Source organism: Cynocephalus volans, chromosome 11 (genome assembly GCF_027409185.1).
Source record: "Cynocephalus volans isolate mCynVol1 chromosome 11, mCynVol1.pri, whole genome shotgun sequence".
Classification (NCBI taxonomy): Eukaryota; Metazoa; Chordata; class Mammalia; order Dermoptera; family Cynocephalidae; genus Cynocephalus; species Cynocephalus volans.
Window position 1 is genome coordinate 87059107 of NC_084470.1, and position 26808 is coordinate 87085914.

General features: G+C 39.2%; 1 protein-coding gene across 2 annotated transcripts in view; it reads right to left on the reverse strand.

Annotated features, from left to right (window-relative positions):
* SUMF1 (sulfatase modifying factor 1) overlaps nucleotides 1–26808 on the reverse strand; it is an 86350-nt gene that overhangs the window by 19644 nt on the left and 39898 nt on the right. For both annotated transcript variants that reach the window (XM_063114573.1, XM_063114572.1), the window contains one exon: nucleotides 21671–21784. In XM_063114573.1, the coding sequence (XP_062970643.1) occupies nucleotides 21671–21784 (114 nt within the window). The remainder of the gene's footprint in view (nucleotides 1–21670; nucleotides 21785–26808) is intronic.

Below are 26808 nucleotides of genomic sequence, written 5' to 3' on the forward strand. Positions count from 1 at the left end.
TGGGAACATATTGATATAAGGCTTTTCCTCTTTTCTAACGTACACATGCAATGTTATAAATTTCCCTCTTAGGAAAGGCTTTCATTGTGCCTTACAAATTTTGGTATGTTGTATTTTCACTCTCATTCAGTTCTATGTATCGTTTGATTTAACTTGAGACTTCCCCTGTGACCCAAGGATTATTTAGAAGTGTGTTGTCTCATTTCCACATGTTTAGAGATTTTCCTGTTATACAAGGGGACTTCAAAAAGTTCATGGAAGAATTTCTATTATCTTTTAATTCTATTTTTCCATGAACTTTTTGAAGTACCCTCATATTTGTTATTGATTTCTAGTTTGATTCCATTGTGGTTACAGAACACATTCTGTATGACTTGAATTTTTTAAAACTTGTTGAGGGTCATTTGATGGTGCAGGGTATGGTTTATTCTTGGTATATGATCTATGGGTACTTAGAAAAATGGGCATTCTACCGTTATAGGGTAGTGCCCTAGAAATGTCAACTAGATTCTGTTGGTTAATGGTATTGTTGAGTTCTTCTATATCCTTGCTGATTTTCAATCTAACTGTACTATCAATTGTTGAGAGGGGTGTTAATGTCTCCAACTATAATTGTGGATTAATCACTTTCTCCTTTCAATTTCATTAGTTTTTGCTTCACATGTTCCAGCTGTATTCATTAGGGCACACACATTTAATAATATATCCTCTCAATGGATTGAACATTTTCTCATTTTATAATGTCCCTCCCTGACTCTGGTAATTTTCTTTGCTGTGAAGTCTACTTTATATGATATTAATATGACCTTTCTTGCTTTCCTTTGATTAATGTTTGACTATTTTCCTCCATAATTTTTTCAACCTGCTTATATCATATTTGAAGTGAGTTTCTTATAGACAGCATATAGTTGGGTTATGTTTTAAATCCACTCTTCCCATCTGTTCATTAATGTACTTATACCATGCAGTTTGTTTTTTTTGTTTGTTTTGACTGGCCAGAACAAGTAGGCCATGAACTTTTAATATAACTATCGATACGTTAAAACTGAAATCTGTCATTTTATTTTTTGTTTTCTGTCTATTCTGTTTTTGGTTTATTGTTTCTTTTTCCTGCCTTTCTGTGGGTTACCCAATTTTTTTTTTAAGAATTCCAATTTTATTTATCTATAATGCTTTTGAGTGCATCTCTTTGTACAGCTTTTTAGGGGTTGCTCTAGGAGTGTGTGTGTGTTTATGTATGTGTGTGTATGTTATGTGTATAAACTTATCACTGTCTACTAGTTTCATTTTACCAGTTCCAGTGAAGAATAGAAAACTTACTGCCCTTTGGCTGCCTATTTATAATTACACTAAATATTTCCTCTAAATATATTAGAACATCAGACAGTATTATAATTTCTGCTTCAATGGTCGAATAAAATTTAGAAAACTTGAGAGAAGAAAAGCCTATCGCATATACCCACATTTCTGCTTACTATATTCTTTTATTCTGATATTCAAAAGTTCCTTCTTTAATCATTTTCTCTCTGTTTAGGGAGTTCCTTTAGCCATTCTTTTAGGATAGGTTTGCTAACAAATTCTCTTGGTTTCCTTCACCTGAGGATGTCTCAATTTCCCCTTATTCCTAAAAGATATTTAACTGGATAAAGGATTCCGGGTTGACAGTTCTTTTCTGTCAGCACTTAAAAGATATTGTGCTATTCCCTCTGGCCTTTGTGGTCTCTGATAGGAAATCCACTGGAAATAAAATTGTTTTTTTCCCTATGGGTAAGATGTCACTTTTCTCTGACTGCTTTTAAGAATTCTGTCTCTAGTTTTCAGAAGCTTACTTATGATGTGTCTTTCTTTGGGATTTCTTTGATGTGGATTTCTTTGGAATTATACTGTCTGGGGTTGACTTAGCTTCTTGAATCTGTAGGTTTAAGGCTCTTGCCAAATTTGGGAAGTTTTTAGCTATCATTTCTTCTAGTACTTTCAGACCTGCCCTTTTTCTCCACTCTTCTGGGACCCCCATGACACAAATGTTAGGTCTTTTGATATACATAGGTCCCTGTGGTTCTGTTCATTTGTTTTTCTACTTTTTCTCTGTTGTTCAGACTAATTTCTCTTATTCTAGGTTCCAGTTCAGATTCTTCTCCCTCTGTTCCGTCTGTTCTGCTGTTGAGCCCAGACACTGAGCCTTTTAGTTTGGTTTTTCTATTTTCAGTTCTAAAATTTGCATTTGGTTCTTCTTTATATTTCTGTTTCTTTGCTGAGACTTTCTACTTCTTTGCTGAAGCTTAATACTTTTTCATTTGTTTCAAGCTTGTTCATAATTGCTCAGGGAAGTGTTTTTACCATGGCTCCTTTAAAATCTTTGACAGATAATTCTAACATCTCTGTCATCTCAGTGTTGGCATTTGTTGTCTCTTTTCGTTTACTTCAATATCTTTCTGGATCTCGGTACAACAAGTGACTTTTCAATTCAAACCTGAACACGATCTTATTGTGCCACACAAGACTCTGAATCTTATTTAAACATCCAGTTTCAGATGGCTTTCTCTGATACCACCCTGGAAAGGGAAGGGAGGGATGACATCCTGTTACCACCAGGTGGAAGGAGAAGTTCAAGCTCCCCACTCGGGCTCCATTGACAATTAAGGAAGGACTCATTATTGCTAGAGGGGGTGGGAATTTTGGCTCCCCAGGTGGTTTCCACTGAGATGGGGGTGACCTCATTACTGCTGAGCAATGATGAAAGAGCCGGTTCTCTGCTTGGCCTTTTCTGGTACCTCAATATTGTTTCATGAAGGTACAAGGCTAGGCTCCCTGCAGTTCAGACTTTGCAGGACACAATTTTTTCTGTAGAATTTAGATGAAGTAGAGTAGTTATTGTCTACTAGTGTAGTTGTTTTTAACTTGTTACATTCAAGATTTTCCCATTCTCTTTTAATAGTGTGACTATGATTTTGTAGGTGTGTTTCTTTTTGCATTTATCCTAATTGAGGTTCATTGAGCTTCTTGGATCTGTAGATAACTTTCATCAAATTTAGGAAGTTTTCAGATTATTTTTTCAATTTTTTTGTTCCTCTCTCTCCTGTCCATCTGGGACTCCCATTAGGCCTGTGTTGGAATTATGTTGAAACATGTGATGCTGTCACACGGGGCTCTGTTAATTCTCCAAGTTTTCTTTCTCTACTCTTTGGTTTGGATAATTTCTCCTGATCTACCTTCAGGTTCACTGATTCTTTCTTTTACCATTTCTAATCTACCAAGTTCATCTAGGGAATTTTTCATTTCAGTGGATATACTTTTCAATTCTAGAAATTCCACTTGATTCTTTCATTATTTCCATTTGTCTGTTATGATTCTTTTTCACTCACGTGCTGTATATTTTGTTCTAATTCTTCAAATATGTTTTCCTGCAGGTTTTTTTGTTTGTTTTGTTTTTTATTGAATCATAATTGACTATACATATTTTGGGGATTCAACATTGACATATGTTGATCAAATCAATATTACTTGCATATATATTGTTACAAATCATACTTATTCTTTATGCCCTTTGTCCAATCTCTCCCTATCCCTTTCCCCCTCCCCCCTCCCACCTCTGAAAACTCTAGATTTCTTCTCTCCTTCTGAAAGAGTAATAGTTACTCTGTTGATTTGTTGCCTAGATGATCTGTTCAATGCTGAAAGGTGTGTTCAGATCCCCCAATATTATTGTACAGCAGATGCTTCTTCTGTCTCTCTGGAATGGGCTTTGTGGAGAGAGACATCCTCTTCTTTTCTTTGGTCTCTGCTGGTGACTCTCCTTGTGTCAATGCACTCCAGTGGGTGGCAGACCATCTGCACGGTGGTTGTGGCATCTAGCTACTTTCATGGCAGCCATGGTTGTTGTGGTGGCTGTGCGGGGCCACCAACATGGAGGTGATGTTTTTGGCATGATCCTTACCTAGTTGCTGGTGGCTCCCACTCCATACCTCAGGACCCCGGGCGGGCCCCATGGCGCTGGCAGTGTGCCTTGTTGTGGGTGGAGGGAACGGTCCCCATCTCCATGCCTCAGGACCCCAGGCGGGCCCTGTGGTGCTGGTGGTGTGCCTAGTTGTGGGCAGAGGGTCTGGTCCCCATCTCCAGCCCTCGGGACCCTGGGCAGGCCCTGTGATGCTGGCGGTGTGCCTGGTTATTGGGGACCGGACCCTCTACCCACAAGCAGGCACACCACCAGCGCCACAGGGCCCACCAGGGGTCCTGAGGTATGCAGCTGGGGATCAGACCCTCTGCCCACAACCTACAGTTCTTTAAATATAATTATCTTAGCTGCTTTTAAGTCTTTGTTAAATCCAACATCTGGGCCTACTCAGAGTCACTTTCTTTTTAAATGATTTTTTCCATGTTATGGGTCACACTTTCCTGTTAGTCTGCATGTTTACTACATTCTAGACCCAAACTGCACATTTAAGATTTTATATATATATGAATATAGGGGGGGGGAGCGCACATGCATACAATAGTAGTTCTGGATTATTTTATTTTTCTGAAGGTTTTTATTTTGTTTTGCTAACTTATCTAAATATAAACTATAGAATCTGTTTCCCCATGAGTCTTCACCCACTAATGTCTCTGCTCAGATTTTTTACTTTTATTTTCTAGCCTGGCTCCTTTGAGGTCATATCTGTGTTGCATATTTTAATGGTCACCCAATGATTTAAACAAAGGTTATGCTCAGACACCTTGAGTTCATAAGGCTTCTACCCTTTGCCAACAAAGACATGGATTGAGGAACAGTATTCAAAGTGGCAGTCGGTCTCAAGTCTCCCTCATTTTCACTATTTGCTGGGCTCTCTTGGGTCTTCCCCATTTGCATTTAGTTTATCAAACAGCCTAGGAAAGCTTATTTCACCCCTTTAATGTCTTTCTCACTTCCATGATCCCCCTATAAAAGTTCTGGCTGGTCCACCACCCACTCCAAACCAGAACTGTTAAGTTGGGTTAGTAATACTGCAGGATTTCCCAAAATATTCTGATGTGAATCTACTCTTTTAGCTGACAAAACTATAGGTTTTCAGCACCTCTATCCTCTACCCTGAATCAAGATTATCACCTTTGGCTGTAAGGTTTTTTACTACCAGTCCTGAACTGGCAAAGATACCTTTTTTTTTATTATTATTTTTTTTTGCTGACATAATCTGAGTGGCAGGAAGAGGATATAGGATCAGTTCCAGGCAAGAATACCACATAGTTTCACCCATTCTTGCCCAAAGCTGTAGAAGTTTCTTAAGAGTAAACACTTCTCAACTTTGTCTGCCTCTGGTGGATTTCCAGTGCTGTACTTATTTTCTGTATTAAGGAATCATCTAACCTCTTCATATTACAGTTACCAAAATAAGGACTCAACCAAACCTGATCAGAATCCCCATAAGTATGGAACTTGTTAGAATCCTGATTCTCAATGATGCCAATTACAGAAAAACATTAATGAGATAATTTTTAAAATTTTGAATTCTGACTGGGTATTTGATAATATTAAGGAATTATTGTTAATTTCTTTTGAGATTTGATAATACCATTATAGTTATGTTTTTCTTTTTTTAAAAAAAGGTCTTATCTTTTACAGATACATACTGAAGTTTTTATGGAGAAAAGTGCATTTGAGATTTGTTTAAAAATAATCCAAAGTGTTAGGTTAAACTATATTGGATAATTATTAATGTGCAATTTTTGTAACGTGTCACCTTAGCTAGACTGAACTTCATCTCCCAGAATTCTCTTCTCTTTATGTTTCCGGTTAGGGCAAGCTACAGGAGACATTTACTGATCTGGAAGAGAGAAGAGAAGCAGTAGCTACAGTGTTTTTATGCTCAGAAAATTGATACAAGGGTACCAGGCAGGATTGCGACTGCTTCTACCTTCCCCTGGGCCCTCCTTTGGTGTCTCTGGCTCCTGGGCAGGTGTGTATTTTGCTCTGTGATAAAGAACACTAGGTTCTCCTGTGTAAAACCCACATCATCAAAAGTATTTTTATCATCAGAGACACAGCCTCTGCTCATATGCCTCCTAAAAGCAGTTTATTTTCAATCATCTCACTATATTTTAAGAAAGAAACTCTCCGCTTTCCAGCATCCCAGAATTTAAAATGACAGAGGCCTCTGATAATTATCATACCTTACATTTCCTGACAGCATACCAACCCTAACCATCTCATTTGATTTTCACAGTAACTCTGGAAAGCAGGAAGTATCATTATTCCCATTTTAAGAATGGGAATATTGAAGCTCAGAGATGAAATAAATGGCATGCCCAAGGTCACACAGCTAGCAAGTGACAGAGCCAGGAGTTAAAGTCCATCACACTATGGCACCTTCAGGCTTCTCCCACCTCAGTGCCTAACCAGATCAACTATCTTTTAGGTTTAGATCTACCTGAGCCTACATATGTGAAAAACAAAGTCAAAATCCCAATAATTCCCTTTTCTTAGCCAATGTCAAACATGACAAGGGATTTTAAGAGTGGGCAGATGAAACCATTACCAAATAAAGCTTTTTGAATTATTATAATTTTATTTATCCCCTAAGACACGGACCAAAAAAGAAGGGACTGCAATTAGCTTGAGCCATTGCACGAGGAAAGGTCAAAGAAAGAAAACTAGAGATCAAATTGGAGAGAAGAGCACATTAAACACAGAGACCAAATTAACAACCCCTTCAGTATTTTCTCCTTACAAGCAGCATGCACCATCGTGGTGCTTACCCTGTTAGTGAAATGAATGAAATCAGTCATTTCCTCCACCCTACTTCTTTCACTCATGGTAGATTAGAAAGAAAGAATTTTCAAAACTGTATTAAACTTGCTCTAATCCCAGTGGCTCTCCATTTTCCAATGAAATTACATCACTTTCATAGCCCAATGTCTATGGTAACAGTTCTCGCTTCTGGGGTAATGCATATAGCTGTGTATTTAAAACACCGATTCTAATTGTACAATAAGTAGCATGTAAATAAATAAATTTTAGCAGCTAATATTTACTGAGCACATATTATGTTGGGCCAGCAGGATCAGGAGGAGAGAAAAGCGGCAACAAAGTAGCAAAGGAGCCTCCATCTTGTGAACTCCAACCCCTCCCTCCCCGAAGGCAGAACCAGAAACTGAACCCTGCTCCATTCCTTACCACATATGTGCAAAAACCCATCAACAGCCCTCCCCTATAAATACCTGCTTGTATCCACCCTGGGTGCAAATTCCCCGGCCTCACTACCTTGTGGGGGGCCATGGAACCTCGCCCCAGAGCGCTTCCATTAAAGCTTACCTCGGACCCCTTGCCTGGCTCCTCTTCTTACTTACCACCGCCGATTTGAATCGGACATATTATAACTGGATAGCTAATTTTTAATCTTCCAAACAACATTTTTATTAGGTTCTATTATAGGTAAGCAAGCTATATAATTTATTGTCCAAATAAAGATATTTGGGGGATTGAAAGGGGACACTATTAACAACTGTACCAGGCATGGGCATAAACTAGGAATGTTTGGAAACCCAATTATTAGTCTCATTTTACAAATGGAGAACTAAGGAAGAGAAGAGTGAAACAGCCTGCCCAAGGTCACTCAGCCAGTGAGCGGAGGAGCCAGGTTCCAGCCCAGGACGTCTAGTTCCAGACTCATGCTCAGCCACTCAGCCATGCTCCCCTTCTGCGCTCACTCCTATCGTTATCATATTTTTAAAATAAATCATTCAACTATTCCAGTTTGAGATGTACAAACCTTTGTGTATTTCACAAGTTTCTTTCAAGAAAATGGGTAAAGCCCAAGCACAAATGTAGGTCAAAAGTTGATATTTGTTAGAAAGAAAAAAAAACTGATTAGCTTTTTGATGGAGCCAAAATTTGTCCTTCGTTAGGTATACTTCTCTCAGCATATGGCATCTGCATATTTCACTTACAAATAAATATACATTTAAAGTAACAACACCTACCACTTAGACATCTATACTTAGATGAACACCACAGACGCTTTTAGTGGTTTCGCTGGCTCAAACCCCAGTGGGTTTTTGTTGTCTCTCAACCTCATAACATAGAAGCAACTGTTCTATTTCACAGAACTGCTTTGTAAAGTTCCATCTTCCCTATGCATTACTGGAATGATTTTTAAAAGCCTCCAAGGAAAAATTATGTCCCAGAAATAAAGTGATAAGTAAGGAATTCAACATTTTCCTTTTATTACAAAATAAACTATAGGTACCATAAACTCTCAATGAACCCTAACATCACATAGGCAGAAAGTGTTTCTGCGTACATACATGACATGCTTTCTTTTGCACACTAATGAGATGACTCGTGCCCAGCAGGGGGAGTGGGAAGAGGAGAGGCTGAAGTTGTCAGGATGGGAGCCGGACACCATAAAGACCGAGCTGGGATTGGAGGGTTGGAACCTTCAGACCCACCCTTGACTGGACACTGAGTTCAATCACCAATGGCCAGTGAGTTAATCAATCATGCTTACTTAATGAAACCTCCATAAAACCCTCTAAGGAACAGAGAGCATCCAGTTGAACACATGCACGTGCTGGGACAGTGGTGTACCAGGAGAGGTCACACAAGCTCTGCACGCCCCTCACCTTGCCCAATGGGTCTTTTCCATTCGGCTCTTCCTAAATTGTATCCTTTACAACAAAATGATAGTCATAAGAAAATGCTTTCCTGAGTTCCGTGAGTTGTTCTAGCAAGTTATCAAACCTGAATAGGGGTGTCATGGGAACCCCTGAATGTGCAGTTAGCTGGGCAGCCATGTGCGTGATCTGGGCACCCCATGTGCATCTGGCGTCTGAAGTGGGGGCCATCTTGTAGGACTGAGCCCTTCACCTGTGGAGTCTGCACTAACTCTAGGAGTTACAGTAGAATTGAATTATTGGACACCCAGCTGGTGTTGCAGAATTGGTGTAGAAAAATAAACATGTATTAAGTGTCAGGAAAAAAACCACACATTTGGTGTCAGAAGTGGTGTCAGTAAAAACTAAATACACTAGCACTTACACCTCATGACAAATTATAAATTTATTTTTCCCACTAGAAGGAAGGCATCTTGACAGCATGGACTTTGTTCTGTTCACTGCCTTATCACTAGAGCCTTCAACAGTGTCCAAGACTGTAGATGTCTATAACTATTTGCTGAATCAGTGGATGACCATCTTGCACATGGGTTTCTATGTGATGACTCTTGGCCAGAGAGTGGCGATTCAGCAAAGAAAGGGGGAAGGTTAAAAAGAAGAGAGAGATGGGAGAGGCCCCTTTATAATTCATCACTATAAAAGCACAAAATAAAAAGTCTTGGTCTTAAGAGAGCTGCAAGTGTCCACGAAAAAACTGCAGGGACCCCACGGGATGAGCCCAGGCAGGAGGCATCACCAGGGAAGCCACCACACAGGCCAGGGAGTAGGGAGAACTAGCATCTAGTCTAGTCTATGTCCCTTCACTTTTGGCCTGAGTTTCTTCATTTGCAAATAGCAAGTGATGTTCTAGAGACCTAGTAAGGTCCTTCCTTCACCACCATTCAAAATCCCCAGATCCTTCCACCTTGGAGCTTCTCCATCCCAAATTGTTTCACTTCCTCCAGGGAACTTTCCAGGGATTCTTGCCGAGACAACTACAATCTTCTTTCAGGTGCCTCATTGAAGGGATTCAACTTTTACAGTCACTCTCCCCAACTGCCAGGCAGGAAGGAGAGAGAGGAGAAAGAACAGGGCACCAGGAAAATGGTTAAGGCTTTGGCCTATACAACAGCAGATACATGTGATCTGTTTAAGAGGCATGGATTATAATCACTGTGAAAAATAAATGGTAGTTTTTCAGCACAAGGCTATGAAGCATCTAGATGCTGAAAACCAGTCAACATAAATACAGAAGAAGAAACTAGTAAGAGTAAACATGGAAGACATTCTCATCATCTACTAATAGTGGTTTACTGCTACACGGAATTTGTCTCAATGCAGCTGATTCTCTAATTTCAGAAAGCTTAATATGCTAATAATGTTCAACAACAACAAAAAATTCATGGTCTATCCAATCCCAGACTGATTAGCTCTGAAGTACAGAGAAATTGGTTTGTTTCCTCTTAAACAATGCAAGGTATATAGTAGCATCATCGTAAACAAAGGTAACTTCTAGGTCAACTGAAACCAAACCACCCAGCATCACAGGGTACAGATTACATTTGTTGAAAGATTTGCTCCAGACTCATCACTCCTATTTCTCAGAATAACACTGTAAAACTATCCAGTCCTGTGTGCAAGGCCAGATATGGCTCTAAGCATCACTTGAAGTGAGAAAAATAAGCACATTTTAGTCTTACTAAGGATTTATCACATTCTCGTATACCCACAATTTTCTGTGTTCTTCGGTGGCAATTCATTAGCAAGTTATGAGAGAATAGAGCAATTAGCTTATACCAAATGGCATTTTTAGTTAAACATTATTTTCAAAGAACTACTTGAAGACTTCCATGATTTTATTTGGACATTTTGAAAGTGGGTAAGTGCTAAATGCCCAATTCTGTATGTTGTGCCGCTTGATTAGATGCAGTGTTTACTTCCTTTACTGAGTGTAAAGTAGAGACTGTCCACGGAAAGAAGGGTTATTTATAACTGCATGCTACCAGATGGCTTATCTCTTTTTCACATCCCTGAAAAGGTGCAGAATAAATGTCTTGCATAGATTAGACTTCAGGGTGCAATTTCATAGCTTGCTTGCCTATTTCATTTAAATTTTTCATTACACGTAAAACATAGTAATCACACATGTTAGCCTCTGCACTAAACATTTTCCCTGGAGTATCTCATTGAAAGCTCTCAATAACCTCATATGTGGTACCTCTTTCCCCACTTACAGGTGAGGAAGCTGAGTGGGAGATTAAGTAACTTGTCCCAGGTTATGCAGAGCTAGTAGGTAGCTGAGCTAGGACTTAAACCTACTCCAACTCCAAAACTTCATGCTTTCAACCATCATGCTATACTTCCTCCTTACATATAATTAAATATATATGCATTTATACGTACTTATATGGTTTGCTTGCTTGCTTAACACCTGCAAGCTCCATGAGGGAAGGGGATCAGATCTGTCAGATTAACAGAATCCAGCACATGAATCTGGCGTTCAGCAGATTGCCAATAAATTTTGCTGAATGGAAAAAAGTACACACTTACATAAAAATTATATGTATGGATATGCATAAAACTGTATTATAAATGTGTCCACATATCCACATTAAAAAAAAAATCACAGCATAACCTGGTTTTTAAAAAAAAGATAATTTTTCTCTTCTTGATAACATGGTTTTATTTCCAGGCCCTGAGGGAAAGAACAAATGAGTCACACTATAGCACAGAGATGTCACTAAAGCTAAGCTATAAGAATGGAAAATAAGACTATACTACTTTACAATTCGTTAACAAGTCAGATGTCAGGTACAAAAAATAACTTGCCAAATCAATAATTTTTAAGAACAATTTAATGGAAATAGGAGATTAGAAAGGTAAGAAAAGCAAGAAACTCATTTAAAATCTTGAGATATCTAAAACTGTACACATAATTCATTGCCTCCCCCTTGCTTTTGGAAGAAGCCACCACATGACACAGCAATTCACATCGCTTAAATTCTCTTTTATATACATAACACTTCTTGAAATTCCTGATTTAACATACAGTTTGTGACAAAATATTACTACAAGGAAGTAAGTAGCCTTTCATGTTTTGTATTTATAAAGTAACATCTGTAGTCCAGTAAACACTGACACGTCTGGGGATCACAAGATCTGAGATTTAATCCTGACGCCAATCAAGTTCAAATATCCAGGGCAAAGTCAAAACCTCTCCTTGCTCCATAAATTCATGAATTATAAGAAATGAGTCCGAGACCACATGCCTCCTTTTCCATAATCAGTAATATTTTTGAGGATATGAGAAATTGAGAGAGAGAGAAAGCACGTAAAGCTCTTTGGGAGAAACAACCCATCAAATGCAAAGCATAAGCTTTTTTTTTTTTTTTACTTGTTGATTTATTTATTTAATCATTTAATAATTTCTCAGAGGATATGGTCTTTCTATCCCTCTAGTCTAGCCTTTTTTTCCCCACTCTAGCCTTTTTCTTTTCTTTTTTTAAAATTTAATATATATATTTTTAATTTATCAATATACAATGTAGTTGATTTTTGTGTCCCTTCACCAGTTCCTCCTTTTCCCCTCTCCCTCTCCCCCTCCCCCCCATCAACATCATATCTGTTCACTTGTCTTAACAAGTTCAAGGAACTGTTGTGATTGTTGTGTCTTCTTCCTCCTCCCCACCCCCATTTGTTTGGATATTTATTTATTTATTTTTATTAGCTCCTACAAATAAGTGAGAACAAGTGGTATTTTTCTTTCTGTGCCTGGCTTATTTCACTTAACATAATTTTCTAAGTCCATACATGTTGCTGCAAATGGTAGTATTTCATTTTTTTTTTTATAGCAGAGTTGTATTCTATTGTGTAGATATACTACATTTTCCTTATCCACTCATCTGATGATGGGCATTTCGGCTGGTTCCAACTCTTGGCTATTGTAAATAATGCTAAAGCATAAGCATTTTGGTTTCACTCCGCACAAAAGCACTAGGCAGCATGGGGAAAGTCAGGACTACTACACAAGGATGCAGGGTCTGAGGCACATCTCTTTATTTAACCCAAAACATACTTTACACTAATAATCTATAAAGTTATGGTGGAGAAAGGATTAGGGGACCACCTTCAAGTTGAAGGAGTCCACTCTTTTCCTTCCCAAACGATTGGTAATGATTCCACCTTTGGTTTAGGAGTGCTATGGAAAATTGTTTATGAACACAGACTCCTGTATGTGAAATATTGTAAAGAAGAAAATTATTCTGTGGGTTGCAATATACACATATGTTAATCTATGCTGACTGCCAAGAGTGATGAGATAGAGCCTTAGCTGAAAATGCTAAGCAGAAATTAGGGGCTGAGATACTGCGGGAGTGTTGGAGGAAAGAAAAAACAACCTGTCCGGGGAGGCCCCTGAGGATGAAGAAAGAAAAAACAACCCATCCGGGGAGGCCCCTGAGGATGAAGAAGCTGGAAGGAAGGCCCACAGAGGCGGAAGACACACCATGCCTGGTGTGGAGGGTCCAGCCCTTGACACAGTGCCTATGCTTCTGGTTGTCAAACCACACCAAGACCGGAGAGGAAAACCTCAAGCAATCAAACCCAAATGGAATCCAAATTCCACATAGAATTCACAGAGTACCCCTCCTCTGCCCAAGAGCTGCTCAGACTTGGTCTGTCAGCTGTGGATGCAACAAAGAGAGCCAAGAGAGAGGTTCTGCAAGGCCCAGCCCCTTTCCCCACGGCCCTTTCCAGATAAAGAGAGTGCAGGGAAGGAATAAGTAACCTTTGAAAGGAAGCCAAAAACTTAGGCTTTGGTTCTGGTTTCCTAAGCATCAGGGGAACAAAACTGCCTATTACCATGGAAGTAATAAGAAACCACAATTAGGAATTCTGAAATTCAAACTCTCTATAGGCAAGGACTGTGTGATGTCTGCCATGAGCACAGAGCAAGTGCTCAATAATGCTGTTAAACAAATAAAAAAGAACATAATCTGGTCTATTAAACAACAAGAGGTAGTGCTGAAGGAGAAAGAATTTTCAAAAAGGAAATGTTCCGATTAAGAGGAGCTTGGAAATTACAATGAGCTCTCATTTACGGAGCGCTTACTATGTAGCAGGGGCAGTGCTAAGTGCTTTAATCTTTTTAATCTTCAGAACAGGTGATGTTGTTGAATTTTATTGTTACCCCCATTTTATAGATGAAGAAACAGAATCAAAAGATTTCACCCCCTTGCCCCGAGGCCACCATGTGGCAGAGCTGGGATGAGGACCTAGGTCAGAATCATTCTAAAAATGTCCTCCTATCCGTGTCACTGTCAGCTGCGGCTTCTTCCATCACTGCCCACTTTCCAAACCAGCAGCAGCCCCGAGGGCAGTCGCCCGGATTTACTGTCCCTTAGGAGTGGCTTGTTCCATCTTTAGCACAACTTATGGATGAAGCACCAAGTTCAGCACGGGGGAAATGACTCACCCAAGGCCCCACGACGTTTTAAAGCTACTGAGCTCTCTCTCATCACTTAACCATGGTTCTGTTATTCAGTGCAGCAGGAAGAACTTTACCGAGAATGACAAATAACCATATAAGCAAACTCTTTGCTGTTTTCATTGAACATTTCTGTTATAACCCCAACCCATTATGCTGACCTTTTGCCACCCCAGACTTAGAGCATACAGCTCTCCATTCCCGGAGTATCAAATGCTGTGAAAACAAAGGCAAATAAAAGCCCTTGTACTGAGCATTCCGAAGTAAGGAAGACAATGCACAGGTCACTCTCCCAAGCCCCTGGCTGGTTAGCTAACAGAAAGTCTTTCAACAGCTCTAATGCTCCTGTAAGGGAGAAAAACTACACTGCAGAAAAACAAGAAGAAACAAGATCACACGTGTGCACGTGCACACATGCGTGCACACACCCACACACCCCTCTCGCTGCCTTTACTTCTACTTTGAGCATGGACAAGGCAGCAGCACGCTTCAGCATTGAAGGGCCAGCAGAGGGTAGCTGTGACTCCAGGGACTGATGGCAGGGAATTTACTTAAGAAACTGAAAGCAATGGGGAGAGAAAGAAGAAACCCTTCTCCACTTACCCTGCATTCCTCAAAAGGCTGGCCCCATCTTCCTTATCTTTGGATTCCGTGGACCTAGCCTGGTGACCTCACCAATTGCTGCCCTCCTTCCTAACGGCACCTCCTCAGAGAAGCCTTTACAGTTTTGGCTGGCAGAGAACAGAGTTCACTGAGGCTCCCCCGCAATCTATCCACAGTGCCTCTTTAATAAACTGATCTGCTCCCAACCTCTCCCCAAGGGCTGAAACCTTCTTAACAGCAGGGCCTCTCGTATGCCTCCCTGTATCCCCAAAAGCAAATGTAGCCATGACACAGTAAGCACACAGTAAACGTGGGTGGACTCCAGCACTACAGGGCTCTGGTCTGGGCTCTGTCCCAGTCACACTGTATCAGTGACTTAAAAACACAGCCAATCTGTTGGTTATAATAGGCTGTGAGCGAAAGCTATTACCATCAATGATAATTGCAATGATTTCTCTAAGCTGTCACTCAAGGTTGAAACCCATAAACAAAATAAAATCTGATGGAGAAAACAGATAGGCTTTGCATTGACTTTCAAAATGCAACTACAAAACAGAGAAAACTCAAAATAGTTTTTTTTTAATTACTTAAAAAAAAAAAAAATACCTGCCTTTTAAAAATAGCCACATAAAACAATAGCTGCACAGAAACAATATTTGAGGAGACCTGGCCTGAGATCGACACACATGGGGAAAAAAATCAAAGTTTTATTTCACTACAAACTTAACAGGAACCATCAGTGAGATGCTGCTCTTCCTGTTACGCTGCAGCTACTGATGCGACTACTCACAGTGACAGTAGTAGTAATACTCATAGTAGTGGCAGTTTAGCACTAATAATCACTAGGACAGAAGCTGCCGTGTATCATATGCTTACTATTTGCCAAACATCATGCTAATAAGCACCTTACAAACATTCTCTCAGTCCCTCACAATAGCTTTATGAAGGCAGGAATCTTCATTCCCACCTAAGAAAGAAGAAAACCGAGTCTCAGAGTGGTTAAGTAACATGCACAGGGTCACATCCCTGGTAAGCCACAGTTACAGTGGCAAGATTCAAACCCATTTCAACCAGAGTCCACTAGGCAAACCCTTAACTGCTAACATAATTTGACAACTGATGAGAAAGAATGATGGAAAAGAACTGCCCCACTATTATTTGCATCTATCAGACAACATCTAGAATGCTGTGTATAATTCTGGATACCCATATATAAAAAGAGACATATTTTTTCCACTGATGTTATTCAGAGGAATGTAACCAGGTTGCCCTGAATTATAAACCAAGTCATCCCAAGTGCAGCAGGAAGAATCGGGGTGCTTACCTAGAAAGAAAAAGACTAGGGGGCAAGTGCTATGATTATCTTAAATATCTGAAAATCTTTCATGTACAAGACAGAGGGAAGAAATGTTCTTTTTCTCACCAATGGCAGAATGAGGACCAGCGAGTTGGATGGACACAGAAATCTTTGAACAGTGAGAACATGTGATAATGCAACAAGCTGCCCCCAGGTGCTAGAGAGCTCCTCCTCACAAGGAATTTTATAGAAAGAGGCTGAAGGACCACATCTGTCAGGGGTATCGAAGAAGGATTCCTGCAGGAGCAGAGGCTGGAGGTTTCCACTTCCCACCTTTAACATCCACTGATCTTCCAAGCTAAGGAGGCCATGGTACATTTTGGTGTCCTCCCCTCTTTGCTCAGGAAGAATTAATAGTTGTAACATGAAGCTCTGAAGGTAACTGTATTGTGAAGAAACAAACTTTACCATTTTCCAAATAGTAATTAGAATTGTCATTCACTCTTTTCAAGCAAGAAGGACGTGTCTGGAAAATGTATTTGGAAATGTGTTTACAGGACCTAAATATCTGAGCTATACACATTCAAGCTTATTTCTGTTTGTCAATAGTTCTTTTTTGTTGGATGAAGAACTCTGCTCCAGAACCGCAAAGAAAAATGGCAATTGATAAACACTAGTGCTTCCTCCAGGAAGATTTTCATCTTCCACTACGGAGAAGATAATATTATTTTCCTAAACATAATCCCAAGAGGCTGATATTTTGATCACCTTGCTTTCCCTTGGCACTTACTAGATATAATTTGTAGCCATAATTATTCATGATCAAGTGAATGTCATTAACACTGTCATGCTTTTTTCATTTTGAACACAAAGTTACTTTCCCATCAAACTGATTTATTATTCATGCTCCTAGAATGTCCTCATTAAACACATGTGAGTGAAGGCCTTATGGCAGGTGAAAATTCTCAGTCAACGTCCTCCCCCTGGCACACACTAGGTCCTCCATGAACACCTGCTGAATCCCCATCCCCAAGCCCAATTGGGCAATGCCAAAGAAATTTCCGAAGTGTCAGCAAGTCTAGCACCTGCCAGCATGGCTACACATGCCGATCTCAGGCCAGAGGATTGGCATGTGCCCCAAATCTACTTAATGTGCCTTGGGTGAATAGGCAAGGGCTCAGAGGGGAGTCCTTCAAAACAAGCAGAGTTCAAACTCTGAAAGCACAGAGGACAGACGAGGAGGGCTTGTAGCCTCTCTGGTCAATTCTACACCACATCAAAGCAGCCCTGAGAAATGGAACACATTTTCCAAAATGTCTAGAGCCATGCAATCTATCATAAAATCAAATTCCACATTGATAGAGACAAAACAGCATCATTGGGTAAAATTTGGCAAGCAGCAGGGATTTATTCAGAGAAGGAATATGTTTTGGAAAACTTTGCTGCCAATGGACTTTGATGAGCCAGGAAGCATGAGCAAGGTTCTCATTGTAATGATGACTATGGGATATGCCAAGAAGAGGAATATCAAGCAATCATTGTTTATAAACACCATTTTCTTCCCCTCTGCTTCCAAAGGCCAATGTTCCTCACTAACTGTGATGATGGAAGCATATAATATTCCAATTAGATAACCAAAATATACTGTAAACAGATACAGTAAAACAACAGCAACAGTACTTTTGAGGTATAGAGAAAGAAAGTATTTTCAAATACATTAACAAATTTAATTTCACAGCAATTTCATCAGATAAGTATTATTCCCAACTGGTAGATAAGGAAACTTAAGGTATATTCTAAGTTTAGAAATATTCCTTTAAGTGACAGAGCTGTAATCCAAGTTACTTTGGCTACTTTCAGGACTAGTGTTCTTTCCCTTAGGAAAAAAGCTACCTAAACGCAATTGTGTCCATCTTAGAGGGGGGTAGATATTATAGATCACTCCATCCTATCACATCATCGGCTGAGAAAGTCAGCACAGTACCCAGATACTGATAGTGAGTGTGCAGTATGGGAAATTAGAATGTTACAAAAGTTCAACATACTGTTTTACTAAAAGCACTACATACTGCTATGGGTCTCAGAGTAACTGAAAAGGCAAAAAACACAAACCACGTTTTTAAAAATATATATTATTACTTGGTTAAAATATATCACAGCATGGCCAGCTGCAAATAAATAAATTTTTAAAATGACAGCAATGGCCACACTCTGGATTATGTCTGTGGAATCAAATGATGCCATTTTAATATGGGTGCACTATAAATACCTCCAGAGTACACACATGGACACACACACATGCACACACTCCCAGCTAACACCAAACTGACCCTCACTTCACATGGTCAAATACCTCATCTTCTCTTCGGACTTTGTATACAAAGCGCCCAAGGCAGTTTCCACAACCTGTTTTTGCCATGCATGGACTGCTCAATAAAATAAAAACTAATGATTAACTTTTGCTCTCTAAAAGTCAATGAATAAGAAAGAAACATTTCCTGAATAGCCTTTGCGTACAGGGCACCGACTTTTCCCAAGCTCTCCAAAGAAGCTTTCAAATTACTTGCCATTATGTGTTAGTCATAGAGCTAACATAAATACATGACACCGAAGAGGTCAGTTACTGGGTTGAAATATTTACTAATCACATGGATATTCTGGTTCAAAACTTTCCCTGAAAATGTCTGCTTTTAACCAGCCTTTGCTTTTAAAATACCTGGAGTTTGGACAGTGATCAAACTCCCCCAATTCTAGGCATTTGGGATTGGCATTATTGTAGAATTAATAATTATACACAAGGTTCTTTGCTAAGCACTAGAGATAAACAGTCCATTAGGGAAGAAGGGAAAATAAATTTAGACCTCAAGGAGAAATAGGAATTAACCAGACCAGATGAGAACTACCACAGCTGTGAAGACTTGTAGGGCTCAAATCTGAGAGAAGGGAAGCCCAGAGAGGTGAACGTGTTTCACCTAGAGGTCTGTTGATCCAAATGGTGGCCACTATAAGGCTGAGAGGCTGAAGAGAATTTTCAACAGACTCACAGCTAAAGGAAACAAAAACTGGAACTTCAAGGCCCTCCAAAGAGGGCCCCTATACTTTTGGTTGGCACCCCAAAGAACTATATCTAGGGTGAACTGGAAATAGACTAGCCTTCACAGAGAGTGAAGCACAGCTTCAAATCACCTCAATTCCTGACTGGATTAAGATAATCTGAAATAGAAATTTCCAGAAGCAAAGGTAAATATTCTCTAGAGAAAGATCACACTGTCTAGATCTTAAATAATCTCTATGATTTTTTCACATGCAATGTCTGGTACTCAATCAAATATTACCAGGCATGTGAGAAAACAAGACATGATCACAAACCAAGAGCAACAATAGAAGCAGATCAACACGGCAGCTAGATATCAGCATTATCAGATGCAAACTTTAAAAAACAATAACTAAAAATCCACAGCGAAACAGCACTACACACTGATCAGAGCAACTTAAATTAATTAATTAAAAATACAATACCAAGCGTTGACAAGAAGAACAGTTTTTGTTCTTTTTTTTGGTTAAAAGAGAAGTAAAGTAAATATTGTAAAATGTTAATATGTTAAATTTATGTGGTAGGTACATAGGTGTCTATTATACTATCTTCTGTACTCTTCTGAATTTTTGTAACATTTAATTAAATGTTTAAAAAAGAAAAAGGTATGGCTAGAGAGAGATCAGAAAGGGCTAAATTATTTTAGCCTTTAGAAGGATGTTCAAGAATTTGTACTTTATTCTTCAGACAATAAAAAGCCATTTAAGGACTTTAAACAGGGAATGACGGCATTGGATTTGCTCCCTATAAAGAACATTCTAGCTGCAATACAGCAAAGACAGTGAAGGCAGAGAGCCTGACTGGGAGGCTGACGCAGTGACCTGTATGAGAGATGATAGTGGCTTGTCCTCTGGCACTGGTGCTAGAAATGACGAAATGTTGTAAAGACCTGAATGATGGAGTATGAGTTTTCTAGGGATTTGAGGTTTAGTTATCAAAACCCAAATCTGTTGAATTTTATCCCAGTCAAATCAGGAAGCAAATAAGGCCACTGTGACAAACAGAAACCTAAGATGGTAACGATTTCATTAAAGCAAGGGTAATATCCAGTATAGATCCTGGGACTGGTAAAAAAGAAAAATTTGAATTTTTCCGTAAATCCTTAGAAGAAAATACAAGCAGTTATAAAACTGAAAGCTACCAAGCACTCTGCACAACACCAGATGGTCAGATAGATACATTCACAACTTGCCAGAATTCTGAAGCCTTGTGCACCCCCTTCCAAACATGCAGATGCTTTTATCTGAGGGGGGGAAATTCTATTTCTGATTCCAACAGCAAATGCCAAGTCATATCTTGCCAGTAGAGACTGGCATCTCCCAATCACAAACCCACCGAGAATTTCACAACCACATTCTCATTTTGGAGAGAGAGGTTGCTCTGACCGCTACTCCCACCAGCCCTGCCAGAAACTAAAAGAAAATGAGGGGGGATAACAGTTTCTAAGGAACTCAGCTTTTCATCTGTATCCAAAAAAGTCGATCTGTGTCTCTAGAGTATTTGTGAGCAGCCCACATGTTATTGTGATGAAAAATTAAGCATATCAAACAGAAATTCATCCCTACATTCTGAAAACTGGCCTGAGGCATAGAGTCCAGCAATTTCGCCAATTATTCTGAACTGTTTAACCGTCCACCGAGAAGAGACTGAAGAATTAATTTTCTTTATCATTACCCTTTGTGTCTTTTCAAAAGGTTAAGGTTTAAAATTAAGCATATCAACTTCTCAGTCTAGCTAGTTTGGGTATAAATATATATTCTTCGAACTGATTTATGAATGTCTAGTTTGCTAGAGATATTTATTAATATCTTTATTAATATATTTTATTAATATATTTATTAATATATTTTCCCCCCAATCTGTTCACACAACAAAAAATATTCAGAGATGTTCTTTTTAAAGGAAGCACTCTACACACACACGCCCATGTAGTGTCTCAATTTTTATATATTCTACTGGGAAGGTTTGGTTTTAGAAGTGGGTAGTGCACTAGCTGCATTCAACATTCTTCATGTACCAAAGTAAGTAAAACTTAGACAAACACGGTTGTTTTCCATTTCCAAGGTATAGGAAGCACTGACCTAACATACTGAAGATTCAGGAAATAATCACTAAATGACTCAACCTCCTGACTCAACAATGACCCAGAAAGTATCCTTTCTCATTTTCTCCAAATAATGCTGCTGAATCAAAAGTTCAACCCATCAAAACTCAGGAAACTAGCTGCATGATAAATGCCAACTAGTAGATCTTAATAGTCAATAATAAAACATTCATGAATTTTGCATGGTTATTTATGTATTACCCTTTGATTAAATTGATGAGATTGAATGTAATTTCCAAAGTTACAGGCAGATTCCCTCAAGTAGTTACCACCATCACATTCCAGCAGAACACAAAATGCTCATAGACACTTTTGCACAGTGCTGTAAGGCTGAAATAAGATGTGTTCAATATCCCTTTGGGGAAATTCCAAGTGTAATTTCAAGGGTATTTAAATACCCCTCAGAAACACATGAAATCTGTGTTACCTTTCTAAGGTACATGCTCTGAGAATGATACTCACTGGGTTAAGCGTTTCTTCGACAGAATGGTGAACGGTCCACCAGTCTGAAGTCCACTCCCACGCATTCCCCACTATGTTGTATAAGCCGTAACCATTGGGAGGAAAGGCGTCAACCTAAAAATAAAGGGAAAAATGCTGTCAAACTACTCACATGTTTAGAAAACCTCTTTGGTGCAGAAATGTACCAAGAGCTATAACTTCAAAGCATGAATATTAATTTTCACTCCAACAGTCAAAATACAATTTGGCCAATTTGAAAACAAAGAAGCATGTTTTGGCTTTGAGCTCTCACAGAGAGTTTATATTACAGAAAGTACAAAAGCCAGCAAAATTACTCCTAAGAGAGTAACTAATATTGATCATAAATCAAATCTCTATCTGACAGTGAATGCATGCCTGGGGAGGAGGAGGAATAGATGATATTTAGACTTTCAAAATCATTAACAGGAACATCACATTGGACCCAGTATGAATCCTGTCATCAGAGCTCAGCTTTGCTAGCCACACAATGTCCTTCAGTACTGAGAGACCCCCAGTCAATTCTGTCCTCTCCTCCAGCCCCTCCAACTCACCATCTTATCTTTAAGCCTCAGTCATTATCATCAAAACACTAAGGGGATTTGTTTTTTAAAAGAAAATGTGAATTCATTATAAGTGTATTTGTAATAGAGGGTTTGCAGTGTCTGGATATGTAATTCTGAGGAAAATTGCATACATTCTTCAGCAAAGAATTATACATTTCAAAGGCAGATCAGACAGTTTGCCACATAATATTGTCACAGACACTGAACCAAAATGTAGAGTTTTTATAAAAGGGGGAAGGGCAAGAGAAAAAACTTTAAACACCAGTAAAAGGAGAACAGTTTTGCTATTTGAGTGACTTAAAAATTTTCCCAACCTTTTTCTTAATGGAAATTCTCAAACATGAAGAAAAACTTCATTTTTTTAAATAAAAGAAATACAAAGCTATCCTTGGGCTTTTTATATCTTTTTGTAAATTCATGCTTTTTCCATACTAATGAAGTAGGACTGAAGGAATGAATAAACTAAAATTCATTTCTATGTGGCTTCAGATGGTTCCACATGTACACATGCATATGGAAGCATCTAGGCTTTGGCAATTCAGAGCACTTCAATCAAAGTTATGAAGCCAGTCTGAAAAGAGCTTAATCTGGATGAGTTGGAAAGCTGAAAAATTCTACCACTCTGCTTCCATAATCACCATTCATTATGGAAATAGCAGTGCTTACGCACTGGTTCATTCAGTAATTCCAGGCATAGCAACTAAAGGCAAGGAGGGGTTCGATGGCAAATGAGACCTTGAAGAGTTTAACGAAGGGGAAATGAACAATACGCTGAAAACTAGAAATCCCACTCTAAAAGGCAGAATGAGATGAGTAGGTAGGGTAAGAGAGTGAAATAAAATGGAACAGAAATTCCCAAGCGGAAGATATGTTTGGTTGAAGGTATTCTCTTCTACAAAGGTAAAGCTGTCTGGGCACACACTGGAATAGCAGTTGGAGTTGAAAAGGTAGGAGAGACAGAAAGGAGGAGAAACCACGGGTATAAGTATTTTTTAAAAATCTGGAGACGATCAGAAAGAGATAGAGTAATAGGTGGAAGGAGGAGGAAGGAAAAGAAATTCATTTGTTTCAGGGAGAGAAAAGCAGCAGCCAGGGGAGCAAGAACAATTTAAAAATGAAACAAACACTCTGAAGGAAGGAATCATTTTTCAGGCATATAGAAAACACAGGGAGAGAGAGGTGCTCTCAAATCAGTCTGCCCGTGGTCCTATCTGTGCTCCAGCACTCGGCTAATGTCAGGCAAACAATTTAACCTATCTGGGTGCCGTTAAATCCATTATATGGGAAAAATAATAGTATCTACTTAAAAGTTTGAATAATTTGATGTTTAAGTGAGGTAAAATCTAAAGGTCACCACCCCCAAAATTACCATATGAGAGTATGCCACTAAGGAAAACAAGAATTTTAATTGCTTGTTGTTAAACTAATTGCACTAACCCAAGCTTCCTTCCAGGAACCTCAAAAGCAAACAAATGTATATGAGAAATATTTCTGGCACACTGATTTTCAGGTGAATGAGCTGATATGCATTAAAACCAGAACAAACTAATAATTGCATAGCAGTGGTCTAGAAAAAGATAAATTCAATTCTTTAGGCTCACTGTGGTCAGAACAGTTTGCTGTTTCAACTCAGATCCGAAATAATAAAATACATAAAATATCAGGTGAGGAAGCTATTTCAATATAGTCCATCCCATCATTAAAGTTAAATTCCTGCTCTCAACTGAGCAGAGCATGTGGACACAATGCAGCAGCTTAGGTGGATTTGAGATAATTCTATGTGTAAATAGTCTCAGTTTAAAGATAGAGATCTCATTAATTCTTATTCCAAACACAGGTGGAAGTCGCCTCTCTGGCTTGCTTTCTGTCTCTTCCTGTCCTGTTTCTCAAATTGGTTCCTTGAGGGCTCCTGGTAATTGTTATAATTTTGTCTCAGTAACTTCCATGGCAACTTTGTCAGGTAAGTTTTATAGAAGTCTGCTGAACTTCCAGTCAAACATTCTAAGTCTAAACATCTGTAGAGTGTCCTTATTTCACACTGAACTTTGTGTTTTCTGAAAAGGTACACTGACTTAAGCAGAGTAAATGGCTCCATTTTCTTTGGCAGCTCACACAATTAAACATAGATATGAAATTCTATAGCAGCAAGCACTATACAATATGCATAACTGTCCAAGACACAGTCTTTTACTAAAACTGACAGGCACTTATATCACTTGTCTGTTTCATCAGAAACAGTTATCACAGGCTTGTCCCAATGGGGGTGATGGAAGCTATCACCTATCCCATCTCTCAGGACCAAATGATCCTATTCAATTGCTAATCACATGGACCATTCCACTCTTTGGCCTTCAAAGCTCTTATTTGAATATTTGCTACTATGACAACTAGATCTGCATCTACAGCTCCATCCAGGTCCATTCCCTAGGCTTCCAGGTTTACTGCAGTGGCCTTGCTTGGCGCAGCTCAGCACCTGTGAGGGGGATCCAGGCTGCCAAGGCCCTTCTCCTGCCGGTCACTCTCATGTTTCCACTGCCAAGGACAGCTGGGTATGGGCTTGATGCCCCAATGCCATCCACTGTCAGGGTCAGCTGCATCCGCAGGTGAGCTGTTACATACTCCTTAGCAGATTCCAACTTCAATGGCCAGTGTGTCCTGCTGCCTATAATGACCAACATCTTTCCTGGGGTCTGAGGAGCATCCACATCAGGCACCTTAACCGAAACACTGTTCATCCTGCAGTATCACTTCTGCTGACCAAAAGCAGCCCACTAAGCACCCGCATTCCACTAAGCACCCGCATTCCACACCCAGCTGCATACCAGCAAGCCAGTCTTCTTACCCATTTAATGTATGAGAAAAGGTTGAGATGGTCTCCTCCCCAAGACCTCCAGTCATTCACTTTACCAGATAAAACTACGTGCCCATGAGAGCAGCAGCTATCCTGAAGAAACTTCGGAGGAACCAGCTCTGCTAGACGGTTTGATTACCTTCTGACTCCACTGAACAGTGCATCCGTTTCCCATGGGTTTGTGGTGGTCTATCACATACATAACTCACATATATGCAATGCGATGCACATACACATATGCTCTCATATACTTATTTAAGGGCTAATTATTCCCATGCAATTTACTTTTTACGTTAATTCTGCCCCCCAAAATACCACACTTTAACTACTATAGCTCAAAATAACTTTTAATTTCTCATAGGTCAAGTGCCTCCTTGCTCTTCATCTTTTCCAAAAGTTTCTTGGTCTTACTCACTTGTTTAGATTTTCAGTTGAAATTTTGGAATCATTTGGTCATGTTCCAAATAAGCTATCTGTGTCACACTTATAAATAAATTTTGGAAGAACTATTTTTGTGTGAAAAATAGAACTAATATTTTTTTAAATGAAAACTGTTTGAAAGATTGTTGAAAGAAAATGATTCTCTGTTACAATAAACTCAGTAAAGGGCTATTCCCCACCACGAGAGTTCTTTCCTCACTGTATTAAGAGAAAATGAAAGTGTTTTTGCTATGGTTTGAATGATGAGGTCCACTCCAAAATTCATGTTGGACTAAGCCCCCAATGCATCAGTGGCCTTTGGGAGGTGATTAAGTTATGAAGCCCTGCCCTCATGGGATTAGCACCCTTATAAAAGGGACCGAGGTTGAAGGGCATGCTCCCTTGCCCTTCTGCCTTCCACCACGTAAGAACACAGTGCTTGTTCCCTGTGGAAGATGCAGCAAACACCAAGACCACCAGAGCCTTGATTTTGGCCTTCCCAGCCTCCAGAACTGTGAGAATAAATTTCTGCTATTTATAAGTTATCCAGTCTGTGGTGTTTTATTACTGCAGCACAAACAGACGAAGACAGTTTTTGACATGGCTTCATTCGTATATGATTATGTCACCAAAAGAGCAGTGAGAAAGGAACTCTGGTACACCCACAGAGGGAAACATGCCACAAGCACTTGGGAAAACTGTTTGGCCACATATCTGAAACTCTCACCAAGAAAATTTTCTAACCTTTGACTCATTAATTTCACCACCAGGAACCTATCTTTTAAAAATCATCAGAGATAAAGCTTAATATTTATATATTTATGTACAAGATGTTCATTGTCGTACTGTTTAGCACACACACAAAAAAACCAAAACCAGAAGCAACCTAAATTTGCAATAGAATTAAATAAGGTAGAGTTTATTCATATGACAGGTTATCTAGCTGCTGAAAGACAATGTATTTGTGACCTATTGTTAATGACAGATAAAATGTTCCTGGTACTAAACAGGGAAAAATAGTAGAATTTTAAATATTGTATCCATATATGTGAAAATATGATATTCATACATACACACCAGAGATACATAAGCTGATAAATATTACAGTTAAGAACATGGGCTTTGGAAACAAACTGACCTGATTCTAATCCCATTTGTGCCGCTTTCCTGCTGCATAAACTTGAGCAAGTTAACCTCTCTGTGCCTCAGAACGCTCACCTGGAAAATGGGGATAACAGCACCTACCTTACAGAGTTGCATCACAGTAAATGAGACAATTCATG